This window comes from Carcharhinus amblyrhynchos, chromosome 12, assembly GCF_965287045.1.
Source record: "Carcharhinus amblyrhynchos chromosome 12, sCarAmb.v2.hapA, whole genome shotgun sequence".
Taxonomy (NCBI): domain Eukaryota; kingdom Metazoa; phylum Chordata; class Chondrichthyes; order Carcharhiniformes; family Carcharhinidae; genus Carcharhinus; species Carcharhinus amblyrhynchos.
In genome coordinates, this window is record NC_137335.1 from 31138832 (window position 1) to 31156695 (window position 17864).

The following is a 17864-nucleotide window of genomic DNA, read 5'->3' on the forward strand; positions in this document are numbered from 1 at the left end:
AGATGTGGCTGCAAGGGGATCAAGTCTAGGAACTAAATATATAAGGAAACACATCCTATCAAAAAGACAGGCAGGTAGAAAGAAGGGGTAGGGTTGCCTTGTTAGTAAGAAATGAAATGAAATTGATAGCAAGAAATGATGTAGGGTCAGAAGATGTAGAAACAGTGTGGGTAGAGTTGAGCAACTGCAAAGGTAAAAATATATCATAATGAGAGTTACGTACAAGCCTCCGAACTGGAGTCAGGATGTGGAACATGATCATTGACAATGCAGAAGGAGGCCATACAGTCCATTGAGTCTGCACCGACAACAATCCCACCCCACGTCCTATGCCCACACATTTACCCCGCTAACCTACACATCCCGGGACACTATAGGCAATTTAGCATGGCCAATCAACCTAACTTACACAGCTTTAGACTGGGAGAAAACTGGAACACCCTGGAGAAAACCCACGCAGACATGGGGGGAACATGTAAACTCCACACAGACAGTGACCCAAGGCAGGAATCGAACCCTTGTCCCCGGAGCTATGAGGCAGCAGTGCTAATGTGTCACCGTTCCACCCAGGTAAGATGCCAAGATACACCAAGAGATAAAAATGTGCAAGAAAGGCAAGGTTACAGTTGTGGGCTTCACGGTAGCACAGTGGTTAGCACTGCTGCTTCACAGCTCCAGGGACCTGGGTTCGATTTCCAGCTTGGGTCATTGTGTGGAGTTTGCACAGTAAGAAGTCTGACAACACCAGGTTTAAGTCCAACCGATTTATTTGATAGTAAACTCACAAGCTTTCGAGGTTTCCCTCTTCATCAGGTGAATGGAGAGCTCTGGCCTCAGACAGTGCATACAACAGCACGGACAGTTCACAGATTACTGATTAGAATGCAAATCTTTACATCTGACCTGCTATTCAAGTCTTAAAGTGGCTAACAATGTGAGTGGAAGGAGCACTGAGCACAGGTTATAGAGATGTGTGTTGTCTCCAGACAGTACCGTAAGTGAGGTTTTGCAAACCCAGGCAAGTCATGGGGGTTACATATAGTGCGACATGAACCCAAGATCCCTGTTGAGACCGTCCTCATGTGTGCGGAGCTTGGCTATCAGTCTCTGCTCAGCGACTCTGCGCTGTCGTGTGTCGTGAAGGCCGCCTTGGAGAACGCTTACCCGAAGGTCAGAGGCCATATTTCTATCTATTTTTCATCCAGGCAGCGCTGGATTTGTTTGCCCAAATATTCCCTTTGAAGAGAATATACTTGACTATGCCCAGACCGTATCTTTTTTGAAGGTAGCCCATTGTTCAACTACAGTTTTTTCTGCCAATTTTTTCGTCCTGCCCAATCGCTGAGCAGAGACTGATTGCCAAGTTCAGCACACATGAGGACGGTCTCAACAGGGATCTTGGGTTCATGTTGCACTATATGTAACCCCCATGACTTGCCTGGGTTGGCAAAAACCTCACTTCTGTACTGCCTGGAGACAATACACATCTCTTTAACCTGTACTCGGTGCTCCTTCCACTCACATTGTTAGCCACTTTAAGACTTGAATAGCAGGTCAGATGTAAAGATTTGCATTCTAATCAGTAATCTGTAAACTGTCTGTGCTGTTGTATGCACTGTCTGAGGCCAGAGCTCTCCATTCACCTGACGAAGAGGGAAACCTCGAAAGCTTGTGAGTTTACTATCAAATAAATCGATTGGACTTAAACCTGGTGTTGTCAGACTTCTTATTGTGTTCACCCCAGTCCAATGCCGGCACCTCCACATCACGTGTGGAGTTTGCACATTCTCCTCATGTCTGCGTGGGTTTCCTCTCACAGTCCAAAGATGTGCGGGTTAGGTTGATTGGCCATGCTAAAAAAAATTGCCCTTAGTGTCCTGGGATGCATAGGTTAGAGGGATTAGTGAGTAAATATGTAGGGATACGGGGGTGGGGCCTGGGTGGGATTGTGGTTGGTGCAGACTCGATAGGCTGAATGGACTGTTTCTGTACTGTGGGGTTTCTATGATTCTATGATCATGGGGGGACTTTTTAAAATTTTAAGTTTTTATTAATGTCACAAGTAGGCTTACATTAACACTGCAATGCAGTTACTGTAACAATTCCCTCATTGCCATACTTTGGGAGCCTGTTTGGGTACACTGAAGGAGAATTTAGCATTGTCAGTGTACCTAACCAGCATTATGCAGGTGGACTGGGAAAATCAGGTTGGTAGTGGATCCCAAGAAAAGGAATTTGTGGCATATTTATGAGATGGCTTTTTGAAGCAGCAGGCAGTTCTGGATTTGGTGATGTGTAATGAGGTAGCCTTGATAAGGGAGCTTAAGATGAAGAAACCCTTGGGAAGCAATGATCATAATATGATAGAATTCACCCTACAGTTTGAGAGGGGGAAGCTGGAATCAGATGTTACAGCATTACGGTTGAGTAGAGGCAACTACAGAAGCATAAGGGAGGAGATAGCCACAGTTAATTGGGAGAGGAACCTAGCAGGAAAGATGGTGGAACAGCAATGGCAGGAGTTTCTAGGAGTAATTCAGGAGACAGCAAAATTTCATCGCCAGGAAGAAGAGCATGTAAGAGAATGAGAATCTCATCCTCTGCTCATTCTCTCCTTGTCGCAGATAGGGCCAGCACGGTGACACAGTGGTTAGCACTGCTGCCTTACAGTGCCAGGGACCTGGGTTCAATTCCGGCCTTGGGTCTGTCTGTGTGGAATTTGCATATTCTCCCTGTGTCTGCATGGGTTTCCTCCAGCTGCTCCGGTTTCCTCCCACAGTCCATAGATGTGCGGGTTAGGTTGATTGCCATGCTAAATTGACCCTTAGTGTCAGGGGATTGGCAGGGGGTAAATATGTGGGGTTATGGGAATCGGGCCAGTGGCACTGTGGTCAGTGCAGACTCAATGGGCCGAAAGACTTCCTTCTGTGCTGTAGGGATTCTGAGATTTGATTTTATTTATTATTATCACGTTATTTTCCAGACGTCGCTGGATTCCGGGGAAGTGCCGGAAGATTGGAAAGCGGCTAATGTTACGCCGTTGTTTAAGGGTGCCAGGCAAAAGGCGGGGAATTATAGGCCGGTTAGTTTAACGTCTGTTGTAGGTAAAATGTTAGAATCCGTCATCAAGGAGGAAATAGCGAGGCATCTTGAGGGGAATTGCTTGATAGAGCAGACGTAGCACGGTTTCGTTAAGGGGAAGTCGTGTCTGACAAATTTACTGGAGTTCTATGAGGATGTGTCTAGGGCGGTGGATAGAGGAGAGCCGGTGGATGTGGTCTTTCTTGATTTTCAGAAGGCGTTTGACAAGGTACCTCACAAGAGGTTATTGCAGAAGGTCAGGGGACATGGAGTTGGGGGTAGGGTGTTAGCGTGGATAGAGGATTGGTTGTCAAATAGGAGACAGAGAGTGGGGGTCAATGGGTGCTATTCGGATTGGCGGTTGGTGACTAGTGGAGTGCCCCAGGGGTCGGTGCTGGGGCCTCAGCTATTTACCATTCATATAGATGATCTGGAGGAGGGAACCGAGTGTATGGTGTCGAAATTTGCTGATGACACCAAGATTGGTGGAAAGGAAAATTGTGTGGAGGGTGTGGAGAGTCTGCAGAAGGATCTAGATAGGCTGGGTGAATGGGCCAGGAACTGGCAAATGGAATTTAATGTTGGCAAGTGCGAGGTGATCCACTTTGGTAGGAATAATGGTAGGAAGGATTATTACTTACGTGGAGAAAAACTGCAGCAGCCGACGGTGCAGAGGGACCTCGGGGTCCTTGTGCATGAGTTGCAAAAACCCAGCTTGCAGGTGCAGCAGGTGGTCAGGAAGGCGAATGGGATGCTGGCCTACATAGCGAGGGGGATTGAATATAAAAGTAGGGAGGTCTTGCTGCAGCTGTATAGGGCATTGGTGAGGCCGCAGCTGGAGTACTGTGTGCAGTTTTGGTCGCCGTATTTACGCAAGGATATTTTGGCCTTGGAGGGAGTGCAGAGGAGATTTACTAGGCTGATGCCGGAGTTGAGGGGGTTGAGCTATGAGGAGAGGCTGAATAAACTAGGCTTGTACTCGTTAGAGTTTAGAAGAATGAGGGGAGATCTCATTGAGACGTATAAGATGATGAATGGGATGGATAGGATAGAGGTGGAGAGACTCTTCCCGCTCAGAAAGGACAGTAGGACTAGGGGGCACAGCCTCAAGATAAAGGGGGGGTGGTTTAGAACGGAGTTGAGGAAGAACTTCTTCACTCAAAGGGTGGTGAATCTCTGGAATTCTCTGCCCGTTGAAGTGGTGGAGCCTACCTCGCTAAATATTTTTAAGACGCGGATTGATGGGTTTTTGAGAAGAGAGGGGATTAAGGGTTATAGGGAGACGGCGGGAATGTGGAACTGAGCCACGACAGATCAGCCATGATCTTATTGAATGGCGGGGCAGGCTCGAAGGGCCAGATGGCCTACTCCTGCTCCTGCTCCTATTTCTTATGTTCTTATGTATTGGTATACAGTGAAGTGTGTTGTTTCTCACGCACTATACAGACAAAGCATACTGTTCACAGAGAAAGAAAGGAGAGTGCGGAATGTACTGTTACAGTCATAGCTTAGGATGTGGAGAAAGATCAACTTAGTGCGAGGTAGGTCCATTCAAAACTCTGAGGGCAGCAGGGAAGAAGCTGTTCTTGAGTTGACTGGTATATGACCTCAGACTTCTGTGTCTTTTTCCCGACCGAAAAAGGTGGAAGAGAATATGTCTGGGGTGCGTGGGATCCTTAATTATGCTGGCTGCTTTTCCAAGGCAGCAGGAAGTGTAAACAGTGTTAGTGGATGGGAGGCTGGTTTGAGTGATGGACTAGGCTTTGTTCACGTCTCTTTGAAATTTCTTGTAGTCTTAGATAGAGCAGGAGCCATACCAAGTTGAGATACAACCAGAAAGAATGCTTCCTATGGTGCATCTGTAAAAGGTGATGAGAGTTGTAGCGGACATACCAAATTTCCTTTATCTTCTGAGATAGTAGAGGTGTCGATAGGCTTTCTTAACCTAGTGGGTGACCACGACAGGTTGTTGGTGATCTGGACACCTAAAGACTTGAAGTTCTCAACCATTTCTACTTCACCCCTGTTAATGTAAACAAGGACATGCCCTTCACTATGCTTCCTGAAGTTGATAACTATCTCCTTCATTTTGTTGACATTGAGGGAGAAATTATTGTCATTGCATCAGTTCAGCAAATTCTCCATTTCTTCCTATACACTGTCTCGTCATTGTTTGAGATCTGATGCACTATGGTGATGTCATCAGCAAACTTAAAAATCGAGTTGAAGGTGAATTTGGCCACATAGTCATAGATGTATAAAGAGTATCGTAAGGGGCTGAGGACATAGCCTTGCGGGGCACCTGCATTGAGGGTGATCGTGGAGGTGTTGTTGTTCCGTATCCTTACTGATTACAGTCTGTGGGTTAGGAATTTTAAATTTTAGGAATTTCAAGATCCAGTTGTAGAGGGAGGAGCCAAGACCCAGGCCACGGAGTTTGGAGATGAGTTTCATAGGAATAATGGTTTTGAAAGCTGAGCTGTAGTTGATATATAGGACTCTGACGTAATCTGCTGTGGAACTGTTGCGGCAGTAAGCGAATTGTAGTGGATCCTGGCAATCTGGGAGGCCAGAATTGATTTATGCCATGACTAACCTTTCAAAGCACTTCATAATGATGGATATCAGTGCCACAGACAACACACATTAAGGCATGCTTTTTGTTGATACTGGGATGATGGTTGCCTTCTTGAAGCAGATAGGGACCACAGATTGTTGTAAAGAGTGGCTGAAGATGCCTGCAAATACCCCTACCAGCTGATCGGCACAGGATCTGAGTCCTCGTCCGGGTACGCCAACTGGGCCAGTTGCTTTCTGTGGATTGAGCTTCAAGAAAGGCTGTTCTGACATCTGCAATGGTGACCTCGGATACAAGTTCATTCTAGGCTTCCAAGGTGGAGGGCGTTCTCTCGCTGACGTCTTGCTCAAAACTGGAATAGGATGCACTGGGCTCATCAGGGAGGCGTGCATTGGTGCCGGTGATTTTTAAATGCCTTCAGCTTGTAGCCTGTTATGTCCTGTAGACCTTGCTATAGTCGACTGGTCTGGTAGTGTCTTTTGGCATCTTTGATGCATCTCCTTAGATCATATCTGGCTTTCTTGTGTAGGTCAGGATCATAGAGTCATAGAGGTTTACAGCTTGGAAACAGGGCCTTTGGCTCAACTTGTCTATGCTGCTCTTTTTTTTAAACCCCTAAGCTAATCCCAATTGGCCGAATTTGGCCCATATCCCTCTATGCCCGTTTTACCCATGTAACTGTCTAAGTGCTTTGTAAAAGACAAAATTATACCCGCCTCTATTATTACCTCTGGCAGCTTGTTCCAGACACTCACCACCATTTGTGTGAAAAAATTGCCCTCTCACTTTACACCTATGCCCTCCAGTTTTAGATTCTTTACCTTTGGGAAAAGGTATTGACTATCAAGCTGATCTATGCCCCTCATTATTTTATAGACCTCTATAAGATCACCCCTCAGCCTTCTATGCTCCAGAGAAAAAAGTCCCAGTATATTCAGCCTTTCCTTATAACTTAAACCATCAAGTCCCGGTGGCATCCTAGTAAATCTTTTCTGCACTCTTTCTAATTTGATAGTATCCTTTCTATAATGGATCAGAACTGTACACAGTATTCCAAATGTGGCCCGACCAATGTCTCATACAACTTCAACGTGACATCCCAACTCCTGTATTCAATGTTCTGACCAATGAAACCAAGCATGCTGAATGTCTTCTTCACCACTCTGTCCACCTGTGACTCCACTTTCAATGAGTATGAACATGTACTCCTAGACCTCTTTGTTCTGTATCTCTTCCCAGTGCTCTGCCATTAACTGAGTAAGTCCTGTCCTGGTTCGGTCTGCCAAAATGCATCACCTCGCATTTATCTAAATTAAACTCCATCTGCCATTTGCCAGCCTACTGGCCCAATTGATCAAGATCCTGATGCAATTGGAGATAACTTTCTTCACTGTCCACTATGTCACCAGTCTTGGTGTCATTTGCAAACTTACTAACCGTGCCTCCTATGTTCTCATCCAAATCATTAATATAAGTGATAACAGTGGAGCCAGCACTGATCCCTGAGGCACACCACTGGTTACAGGCCTCCAGTTTGAAAAACAACCCTCTACAACTACCCTTTGGCTTTTGTCAAGACAGTAAGAAGTCTCACAACACCAGGTTAAAGTCCAACAGGTTTATTTGGTAGCATAAGCCACAGGCTTTCAGAGCACTGCCCCTTCATCAGGTGAGCCAGCATGTCCACATTCTGTCAAGAAGCCAATTTTGTATCCATATAGATATCTCACCCTGGATCCCGTGAGATTTAACCTTATGCAACAACTAACTTGTGGTACCTTGTCAAAGGCCTTGCTAAAGTCCATGTAGACAACATCAACTGCACTGCCCTCATCTGCCTTCAAAAAACTCAATCAAATTTGTGAGACATGATTTTCCGCTCACAAAGCCATGCTGACTGTCCCTAATCAGTCCTTGCCTGTTTAAATGCCTATAGATTCTGTCTCAAAATATCTTCCAACAACTTACCACCACAGATGTGAGGCTCACTGGCCTGTAGTTTCCAGGCTTTTCCCTGCAGCCCTTTTTAAACAAAGGCGCAACATTTGCCACTCTCCAACCTTCAGGCACTTCACCCGGGACTATTGATGGTTCAGATATCTTGGCTAGGGGACCTGCAATTTCCTCCCTAGCCTCCCACAGTGTCCTGGGATACACTTCATCAGATCCCAGGGATTTACTTGATGCGCTTTAAGACTTCCAGCACCTGTTTCTCTGTAATATGTACACTCCTCGAGACATCGCTATTTACTTCCCCAAGTTCCCTAACATCCCATGAGGAGTTCAAGTCAGGGTCACCTGACTTGAATGCCTCAGACATAGAACATTGAAAAACTACAGCACAAACAGGACCTTTGGCCCACAAGTTGTGCCGATGATATCCATACCTATAACTCTCAGTTCTATTAAGTTTCACATACTCACCCAGAAGTCTCTTGAAAGACCCTATCGAATTTGCCTCCACCACCACCGGCAGTCGATTCCACTCACCCACCACCCTCTGAGTGAAAAACTTACCCCTGACATCTCCTCTATACCTACTCCCCAGTGCCTTATACCTGTGTCCTCTCGTAGCAACCATTCCAGCCCTTGGAAAAAGCCTCTGAGAATCCACCCAATCTATATCTCTCAACGTCTTATACACTTCTATCAGGTCACCTCTCATCCTTCGTCTAAGGAGAAAAGACCGAGCTCCCTCAACCTATCCTCATAAGGCATGCCACTCAATCCAGGCAACATCCTTGTAAATCTCCTCTGCACCCTTTCAATAGCTTCCACATCCTTCCTGTAACGAGGCAACCAGAACTGAGCACAGTACTCCAAGAGGGGTCTGACTAGGGTCTTATAAAGCTGCAACGTTATCTCCTGACTCCGAACCTCAGTCCCTCGATTGATGAAGGCCAGTACACCATACGCCTTCTTAACTACATCCTCTACCTGTGAGGATGATTTAAGAGTCCTATGGACCCGGACCCCAAGGTTTTTCTGATCCTCTACACTGCTAAGAATCTTACCCTTGATATTATACTCCTTCATCCCATTTGACCTGCCAAAATTGACCATTAAACATTTATCCGGGTTGAAGTCCATCCTGCCCGTTGAAGTGGTGGAGGCTGCCTCGCTAAATATTTTTAAGAAGCGGGTTGATGGGTTCTTGATAAGAGAGGGGATTACGGGTTATGGGGAGAGGGCGGGAAAGTGGAACTGAGCCACAACAGATCAGCCATGATCTTATTGAATGGCGGGGCAGGCTCGAAGGGCTAGATGGCCTACTCCTGCTCCTATTTCTTATGTTCTTATGTTCTTATGCCACTTCTCCCTCCAGCCTTGCATCCTATCTATGTCATGCTACAACTTCTGACATCCCTCCAAATTATCTACAACACCGCCAACCTTTGTGTTGTCAGCAAACTTACCATCCCATCCCTCTACTTCCTCATCCAGGTTATTTATGAAAATTACAACCAGCAAAAATGAATGAAGAGAAAAAGAAAATAAAGACCTAGACTTCAGCAAGCAGTGGATATCTCTGTTCATCCATGGTTTCCATGGCAACCATGACTGATGAGGGATGTCAACGACAGCATAAAAACACACAACCTAGCAAAGATTAGTGGGAAGCCAGGGGATTGGGAAGCCTTTAAAGACCAACAGAGGACAACTAAAAAATAAGTAAGAGGAAGAAGCTGAAATGTGAGGATAAGCTAGTGAGGAATTTAAATGAAGATTGTAAAAGTTTTTTTAGATATATAAAGGGTAAGAGAGAGGAGAGAGTTGACATTGGACCGCTGGAAAATAACACTGAAGAAGCAGTAATGGGAACAAAGAAATGGTGGAGGAACTGAATAGGTAATTTGCATCAGTCTTCAAAGTGGAAGACATCAGTTACATACCAAAAATTCATGAGAGTCAGGAAGCCTAGGTGGGTATGGTGGCCATTATAAAGGAAAAGATGCTAAGGAAGCTGAAAGGCCTGAGGTGGATAAATCATCTGGACGAGGTGGATAAATCATCTGGACCAGGTGGACTACACGCCAGAGTTCTAAAGGAGATAGCTGAAGATATATATTGGAGGCATTAGTGGTGATCTTTCGAGAATCACTGGAATTGGGGGGGTCCCAGCGAACTGGAAATTTGCTAATGTTTAAGAAGGGAGGGAGGCAAAAGACCGGAAATTACAAACTGGTCTGACCTCAGTCTTTGGTAAGATTTTAGAGTCCACTACTAAGGATGAAATTTTGGAATACTTGGAAGTGCATAAAATAGGGCAAAGTCAGCATGGTTTCATCAAGGAGAGGTCACGCCTGACAACAAATTTGTTAGAATTATTTGAGGAGGTGAGGAGCTGGTTAGACAAGGGAGAGTCAGTGGATGTTATCTGCTTTGATTTCCAGAAGGCCTTTGACAATGTGCTGTTGAGTAAGGCAAGACCCCATGGTGTTAGAGGCAAGGTACTTGCATGGATAGAAGATTTCCTGACTGGTAGAAGGCAAAGAGTGGGGCTAAAAGGGTTCTTTTCTGGATGGCAGCTGGTGACTAGTGGAGTTCCACAAGGGTCAATGTTGGGACCGCAACATTTCACTCTATACATAAATGATCTGGATGAAGGAACTGAGGACCTTGTGGCTAAGTTTGCAGATGATACAAAGACAGAGGGACAGGTAGTATTGAAGAAGCAGAGAGCCTGCAGAAGGACGTGGACAGGTTAGGAGAGTAGGCAAAGAAGTGTCAGGTGGAATACAACGTGGGGAAGCTTGAGGTTATGCACTTCGGTAGAAAGAATAGCGACATAGACTATTTTCTAAATAGTGAGAGAATTCAGAAATCAGAAGAAGCGCAAAGGGACTTGGGAGTCTTAGTTCAGGATTCCCTTAAGGTTAATTTGCAGGCTGACTTGATAGTTAGGAAAGCAAATATAATGTCAGCATTCATTTTGTGAGGATTAGAATACAAAAATAGGAATGTGGTGCTGAGACTTTATAGGGCTCTGGTGAGACCATACTTAGAATATTGTGAGCAATTTTGGGCCCCGTATCAAAGGAAGGATGTGCTGGTTGGTCTTGGAGAGGGTCCAGAAGAAGTTCACGAGAATGATCCCAGGAATGAAAGGTTTGACATATGAGGGGTAACTGAGGACCCTGAGTCTGTACTTAATGAAAATAGAAGGATGATGGTGATCTTGTTGAAGCTTACAGAATAATGAAAGGGCTGGATAGCATGGACATGGAAAGATGTTTCCATTGGTAGGAGAAACTAGGACCCGACCCATAGCCTCAGAGTAAAAGGATGACCCCCTTTAGAACAGAGATGAGGAGGAATTTCTTCAGCCATGGATGGTGAATCTATAGAATTCATTGCCAGAGAAGGCTGTGGAAGCCAGGTCATTGAGTGCATTTAAGACAAAGATAGATTCTTGATTAGTAAAGGGATCAAAGGTAACAGGGATAAAGTGGGAGAAAGGGACTGAGAAACATATCAGCCATGATTGAATGGCGGACCAGATTCAATGGGTTGACAAGCCTAATTCTGCTCTGGTATCTTGTGGTCTAATGGTTTTAAATTAAGATAAGGAACAAATTATGGATTGCCCATTTTCCTTTTCTATTATCATCCTAAACAAGCAAGAGGGTAGGCAGGGAGAGGGCTGGCCCACTCAAGGACAAGGGAGGGAATCTGTGTGTGGAGCCAGAAGAAATGGGTGAGGTATTAAATGAGTACTTTGCGTTAGTATTGGTGGATGATGAGTCTGGGAAAGGATGTGTAGATAGTTTTGAGCCATGTTGAGATCAAAAAGGAGATGGTATTGGGGTTCTTGAAGAGCATTAAGATAGACAAGTCCCCAGGGCCTGATGGGATATACCCCAGAATACTGAGAGAGGCAAGAGAGTAAATTGCTGGGGCCTTGAGAGAAATCTTTGTATCTTCACTGGCTACAGGGGAGGTCCCAGAGGATTGGAGAATAGCCAATGTTGTTCCTTTGTTTAAGAAGGGTAGCAAGAATAATCCAGATAATTACAGGCTGGTGAGCCTTACATCAGTGATAGGGAAATCATTGCAGAGGATTCTTCTAGATAGGATTTATTCACATTTGGAAATAAGTGGATGTATTAGTGAGAGGCAGTATGGTTTTGTGAATGGGAGGTTGTGTCTCACAAACTTGATTGAGTTTTTTGAGGAAGTGACAAAGATGATTGATGAGGATAGGGCAGTGGATGTTGTCTACAGTAAGGCCTTTGACAAGGTCCATCGTGGTAGACTGGTGCAGAAGGTGAAGTCGCATGGGATCAGAGGTGAACTGCCAAAGTCAAAGAAGACAGAGGGTAGCAGTGGAAGGGTGCATTTCTGAATGGAGGGCTGTGACAAGTGGCGTGCCTCAGGGATCAGTGCTGGGACCTTTGCTATTTGTGATATATATAAATGAATTAGAGGAAAATGTAACTGGTTTGATTAGTAAGTTTGTGGACAATGCAAAGGTTGGTGGATTTGCGGATAACGATGAGGATCATCAGAGGTACAGCAGGATATAGATCAGTTGGAGACTTCGGCAGAGAGATGGGAGATGGAGTTTAATCCGGACAAATGTGAGGTAATGCATTTTGGAAAGTCTAATACAGATAGGAAATATACAGTAAATGGCAGAAGAGTATTGATAGGCAAAGAGACCTGAGTGTACAGGACACAGATCACTGAAAGTGGCAGTGCTGGTGGAAAAGGTCGTCAAGAAGGCATATGGCATGCTTGCCTTCATAGGCCAGGGCATTGAGTTTAAAAATTGGCAAGTCATGTTGGAGCTTTATAGAACCTTAGGCCGCATTTGGAATATAGCGTCCAATTCTGGTCGCCACACTACCGGAAGGATGTGGAGGTCACACACCTGTCGAAGGCACAGCGTTTCCCAAAGCTTGTGGGATTACTATCAATTAAACTGGTTGGACTTTAACCTGGTGTTGTGAGACTTCTTACTGTGTTTACCCCAGCCAACGCTGGCATCTCTACATCATAATTGAAATCCCCCATCATAACTATTCTATAATGTTTGCGTCTCTCTGTAATGCCTCTGCAGATTTGTTCTTCTACATACTTCTCCCTAGATGGTGGTCTGTAGACTACACAGCAGTCTAATTGCACCCTTTTTATTCCTTGGCTCTAGCCAAATTGATTCTGGCTTTGAACTTCCGAGATACACTTAACTCTTTCATTCTGTTGAGGAATACCTCTGAGTTAAAGATTTAAGTTCCGCAGTTCAATCTTTGGAGTGCACCATTTTTCGTAGTTGGGTTTCCTGAGTCCTCCTTCCTTTCTTGTTCTTTTCCCTTCATTCCTACAATGTTTCCACTTGTCAGAAGACACTATCTTGACTGAGAGATTTTTCCTACATCTGAAGACTATGGGCTATCTCATTTCACAATGTAAGGACATGAGGAAGGTAACTGGCATAAATCACACATCCCACACTTTCAGCAGAAGACAAAGAACAACACAGCACGGGAAACAGGTCCTTCGGTCCAACGAGCCCGCGCCACCATCTTAACAAAGCATTTTCCTACACCTACCTTGACCTGCGTGTATGCGTATGGTACCCCCATTGGAAACCAGATTCAGGGGAGAATAATTTGTTACACCAATCAGCCTAAGAGCACATCTTTGGGGTGTGGGAGGAAACTGGAGCACCCGGAGGAAACCCACACAACCACAGGGAGAATGCGCAAACTCCCACAGACACTGGCCCAAATCCATGTATCTGCACAGCTAGCAGTGATAGTCACTGAGCTGTTGTGGTGCCCATCTGCTGGTCCAGTTTTAAGCACACACAACGACACAAAAGTACTAGGCCGCTCTCGAAACATCCAAGAGCAGCCCACGCACGACCCACCGTGTGCATGCCCCTCGTTAGACAACAAGGTGGACCGACACACCTGCGGAGTAAAAGAGACAAAACATCAACACAAGTAGTATTAGATTTCCAGTAACATCCCAAGGCTCTGACCCTTATTTGAAACCGTCTCCTATAACCCTCCATCCAGTTAGGTCACCTCTTAACCTTCTTTTCTCTAACGAAAATAACCTCAAGTCCCTCAGCCTTTCCTCATAAGAGAGGAAGAAGGTTAAGAGGTTAGAGAGGTTAAGAGGTGACCTAATTGAGGCATACAAGATGATCAGAGGGTTAGACAAGGTGGACGGTGAGAGCCTTTTTCCTCGGATGGTGATGGCTAACATGAGGGGACATAGCTTTAAATTGAGGGGTGGTAATTATGGGACGGATGTCAGAGGTAGGTTCTTTACTCAGAGGGTAGTAAGGGTGTGGAATGCCCTGCCTGCAGCAGTTGTGGACTTGCCATCTTTAAGGGCGTTCAAATGGTCAGTGGATAGACATATAGATAACATGAAAATAGTTTAGGTTAGAGGGTCATTAGATTCGTTCCACTGGTCGGCGCAACATCGAGGGCTGAAGGACCTGTACTGCTCTGTAGTGTCCTATGTTCTGTGTTCTCTGTGTGAAAAAATTGCCCCTCTGGACACTTTTGTATCTCTCCCTTCTCACCTTAAACTATGCCCTCTAGTTTTAGACTCCCCTACTTTTGGGAAATGATAGTGACTATCTCGTTGATCTATGCCCCTCGTTATTTTATAGACCTCTATAAGATCACCTCTCAACCTCCTATGCTCCAGAGAAAAAAATCCTGTCTATCCAGCCTCTCCTTTTATAACCCAAACCATCAAGTCCTGGTAGCATTCTGGTAAATCTTTTCTGCACTCTTTCTAGTTTAATAATATCCTTTCTATAACAGGGTGACCAGAACTATACACAGTATTCCAAGCGTGGCCTTACCAATGTCTTGTACAACTTTAACAAGACATTCCAACTCCTGTATTTAGTGCTCTGACCGATGAAATCAAGCATGCTGAATGACTTCTTCACCGCTCTGTCCACCTGTGACTCCACTTTCAAGGAACTATGAACATGTACCCCTAGATCTCTTTGTTCTGTAACTCTCCCCATGTCCTAACATTAACTGAGTAAGTCCTGCCCTGGTTCAGTCTACCAAAATGCATCACCTTGCATTTGTCTAAATTAAACTCCATCTGCCATTTGTTGGCCCTCTGGCCCAATTGATCAAGATCCTGTTGCAATTGGAGATAACTTTCTTCACTCGTCACGATTGCCACCAATTTTAGTGTCATCTGCAAACTTACTAACCTTCTATATGCTCACCCAAATCATTAATATAAATGACAAATAACAGTAGAGCTAGTACTGATCCCTGAGGCACTCCGCTGGTCACAGGTTTCCAGTTTGAAAAACAGCTCTCTACAACCACCCTCTGGCTTCTGTCAAGAAGCCAATTTTGTATCCATTTAGATAGATACCTCACCCTGGATCCCATGAGATTTAACCTTATGCATCAGCCAGCCTATTAAACCCTGAAGCATCAGGGAATGAACGACTTAACCATTTCATCATCTCTATATACAATGCAAATCCATGGGCTATTTTTAAGCTTAAAGAAAGTAAAAACCTACATTTATATTATTAGGGTATGATTAGAATAGGGAACTTTGCTACTTTGATGTTTATAAAATTTGAAGCTGAGGGTACAGCACCTTGATAAAGATCAACTTGAGATTGATGTTCTGCTCAAGTTGGAATCCTCAATCTTGTTTGCTGCATTGTTATTGGGTAACTACAACATATTACTCACCTTTTGTGCTATGAAAAATCCATGCTGAATTTCAATGAGGTTGCATCTTTGTCATGCATTAAAATGTTTTTGAACCTTGTCTTCAAATCATTATTGATTTCCCAATGCTCAAATAGACAGCCAATGTCCTGCACCAGCAGTATGTATACATGATCACTTTTGCATGTGTGGATTAGTGACAATCGTAACAGCGCTGTAGGCTTATTGAAATTTGGATTGGATTTTGATTTAGTGGCTTTATCAAATATCTAGTATGTGGGTGGTACAGTGGTTAGCACTGCTGCCTCAGAGCGTCAGAGTCCTGGGTTCCATTCTGGCCTCAGGTCACTGTCTGTGTGGAGTTTGCACATTCTCCCTGTGTCTATATGGGTTTCCTTTGGATGCTCTGGTTTCCTCCCACAGTCCAAAGACATGCAGGTTAGGTGGATTGGCCATGCTAAATTCACCCTTCGTGTCAGAAGGATTGAACCTGTAAAAACTTGCATTCTAACCAATATCTTGTAATTGAGTCTGTGTCTATATATGCTCTGTTTGTGAACTCCAACTCTTCACCTGATAAAGGAGCAGTGCTCCGAAAGCTTGTGCTATCAAATAAACCTTTGGACTTTAACCTGGTGTTGTGAGGCTTCTTACTGGATCGGGGGATTAGCAGGGTAGGTAAGTGAAATTATGGAGATAGGGCCTGGGTGAGACTCGATGGGCTGAATGGCCCCGTTCTGCGCTGTATGGATTGTATATATAAACTATAGAAAATGATATTAAAAGCTTTTTCCACCTAAAAATGTCTTGATAGTTTCATAACATTTAATTAAAGCTTTGAAAGCAAGTCAGATTTAAAATATGTTTTCTCTGTAATGTCAGTGTTAAATTTTCTTTTGACAGCTGAAGATGTATAATGCCTCGTTTTCACAAGTGGAAATCTGGTTCAGGTTCATCTTTGTAGTTTTCACCTTCATGGTCACAGTAAGTATAGCCTGTGCTACTAATTATTAGTCTCCTGATACACGATGTCTTGATGTTAAGAATGCTGGTGCTCAAAGTCCTTTATATCAAAATGTAGGCACAAAACTACAGCACAAACAGGCCCTTTGGCCAACCTATAACTACTAAGTCCCATGAACTCATCCAGAAGTCTCTTAAAAGACCCTATCGAATCTGCCTCCACCACCACCGCCGGCAGCCGATTCCATGAACCCACCACCCTCTGAGTGAAAAACTTACCCCTGACATCTCCTCTGTACCTACTCCCCAGCACCCTAAACCTGTGTCCTCTTATGGCAGCCATTTCAGCCCTGGGGAAAAGCCTCTGAGAATCCACCCGATCAATACCCCTCAACATCTTCTACACCTCTATCAGGTCCCCTTTCCTCCTTCGTCTCTCCAAGGAGAAAAGACCGAGCTCTCTCAACCTATCCTCATAAGGCATGCCATCCAAACCAGGGAACATTCTTGTAGATCTCCTCTGCACCCTTTCAATGGCTTCCACATCCTTCCTGTAATGAGGTGACCAGAACTGAGCACAGTCCCCCAAGTGGGGTCTGACCAGGGTCTTATAAAGCTGCAGCATTATCTCCTGACTCCTCAACTCAGTTCCTCAATTGATGAAGGCAAGTAAGCCATACACCTTCTTAATCACATCCTCCACCTGCGAAGCCGATTTGAGAGTCCTGTGAACCCGGACCCCAAGATCTTTCTGATCTTCCACACTGCCAGGAGTCTTACCCTTAATATTATATTCCTTCATCCCATTTGACCTGCCAAAATGAACCACCGCACACTTATCCGGGTTGAAGTCCATCTGCCACTTCTCCGCCCAGTCTTGCATCCTATCTGTGTCACGCTGCAACTTCTGACATCCCTCCAGACTATCCACAACACCTCCAACCTTCATGTCATCGGCATACTTACCAACCCATCCCTCCGCTTCCTCATCCAGGTCATTTATAAAAATCACAAATAGCAAGGGTCCCTGTACGGATCCCTGGGGCACTCCACTGGTGACCGACCTCCATGCAGAAAAAGACCCATCTACCACCACTCTCTGCCTTCTGTGGGCAAGCCAGTTCTGGATCCACAAAGCAACGTCCCCTTGGATCCCATGCCTCCTCACTTTCTCAATAAGCCTTGCATGGGGGACAATAACATATGTTGTATGTTACATATTTTTATGATGTGAACTGAATTAAAGGATAATGTATTGTTAGTTGTAGTGCTGACTGAAAAGGCTTGTGTGGAATAAAGTCAATTTTGGATCAGTTTAATTTTTTTGCTGATTTTTATTGATTCATGGGATGTGATGTTGCCCCACTTTAGTTCATATGAACATCTTTTGTATGCCTTTGTTGCCTCTTGCCTCAATTATTCCAATAAAAACAGAAAATGCTGTAAATACTAGCAGGTGAGGCACCATAGAACCAAAGAACACCACAGCACAGAAACAGGTCTTTTGGCCCTTCTTGGCTGTGCCAAACCATTTTTCTGCCTAATCCCACTGACCTGCAACT

At 44.7% G+C, this 17864-nt stretch overlaps 1 protein-coding gene across 3 annotated transcripts in view; it reads left to right on the top strand.

Moving 5' to 3' along the window:
• Positions 1-17864, top strand: part of tmem181 (transmembrane protein 181) — a 214792-nt gene that overhangs the window by 80134 nt on the left and 116794 nt on the right. For all 3 annotated transcript variants that reach the window (XM_080200317.1, XM_080200318.1, XM_080200319.1), the window contains one exon: positions 16243-16323. In XM_080200317.1, coding sequence (XP_080056443.1) covers positions 16243-16323 — 81 coding nt within the window. The remainder of the gene's footprint in view (positions 1-16242; positions 16324-17864) is intronic.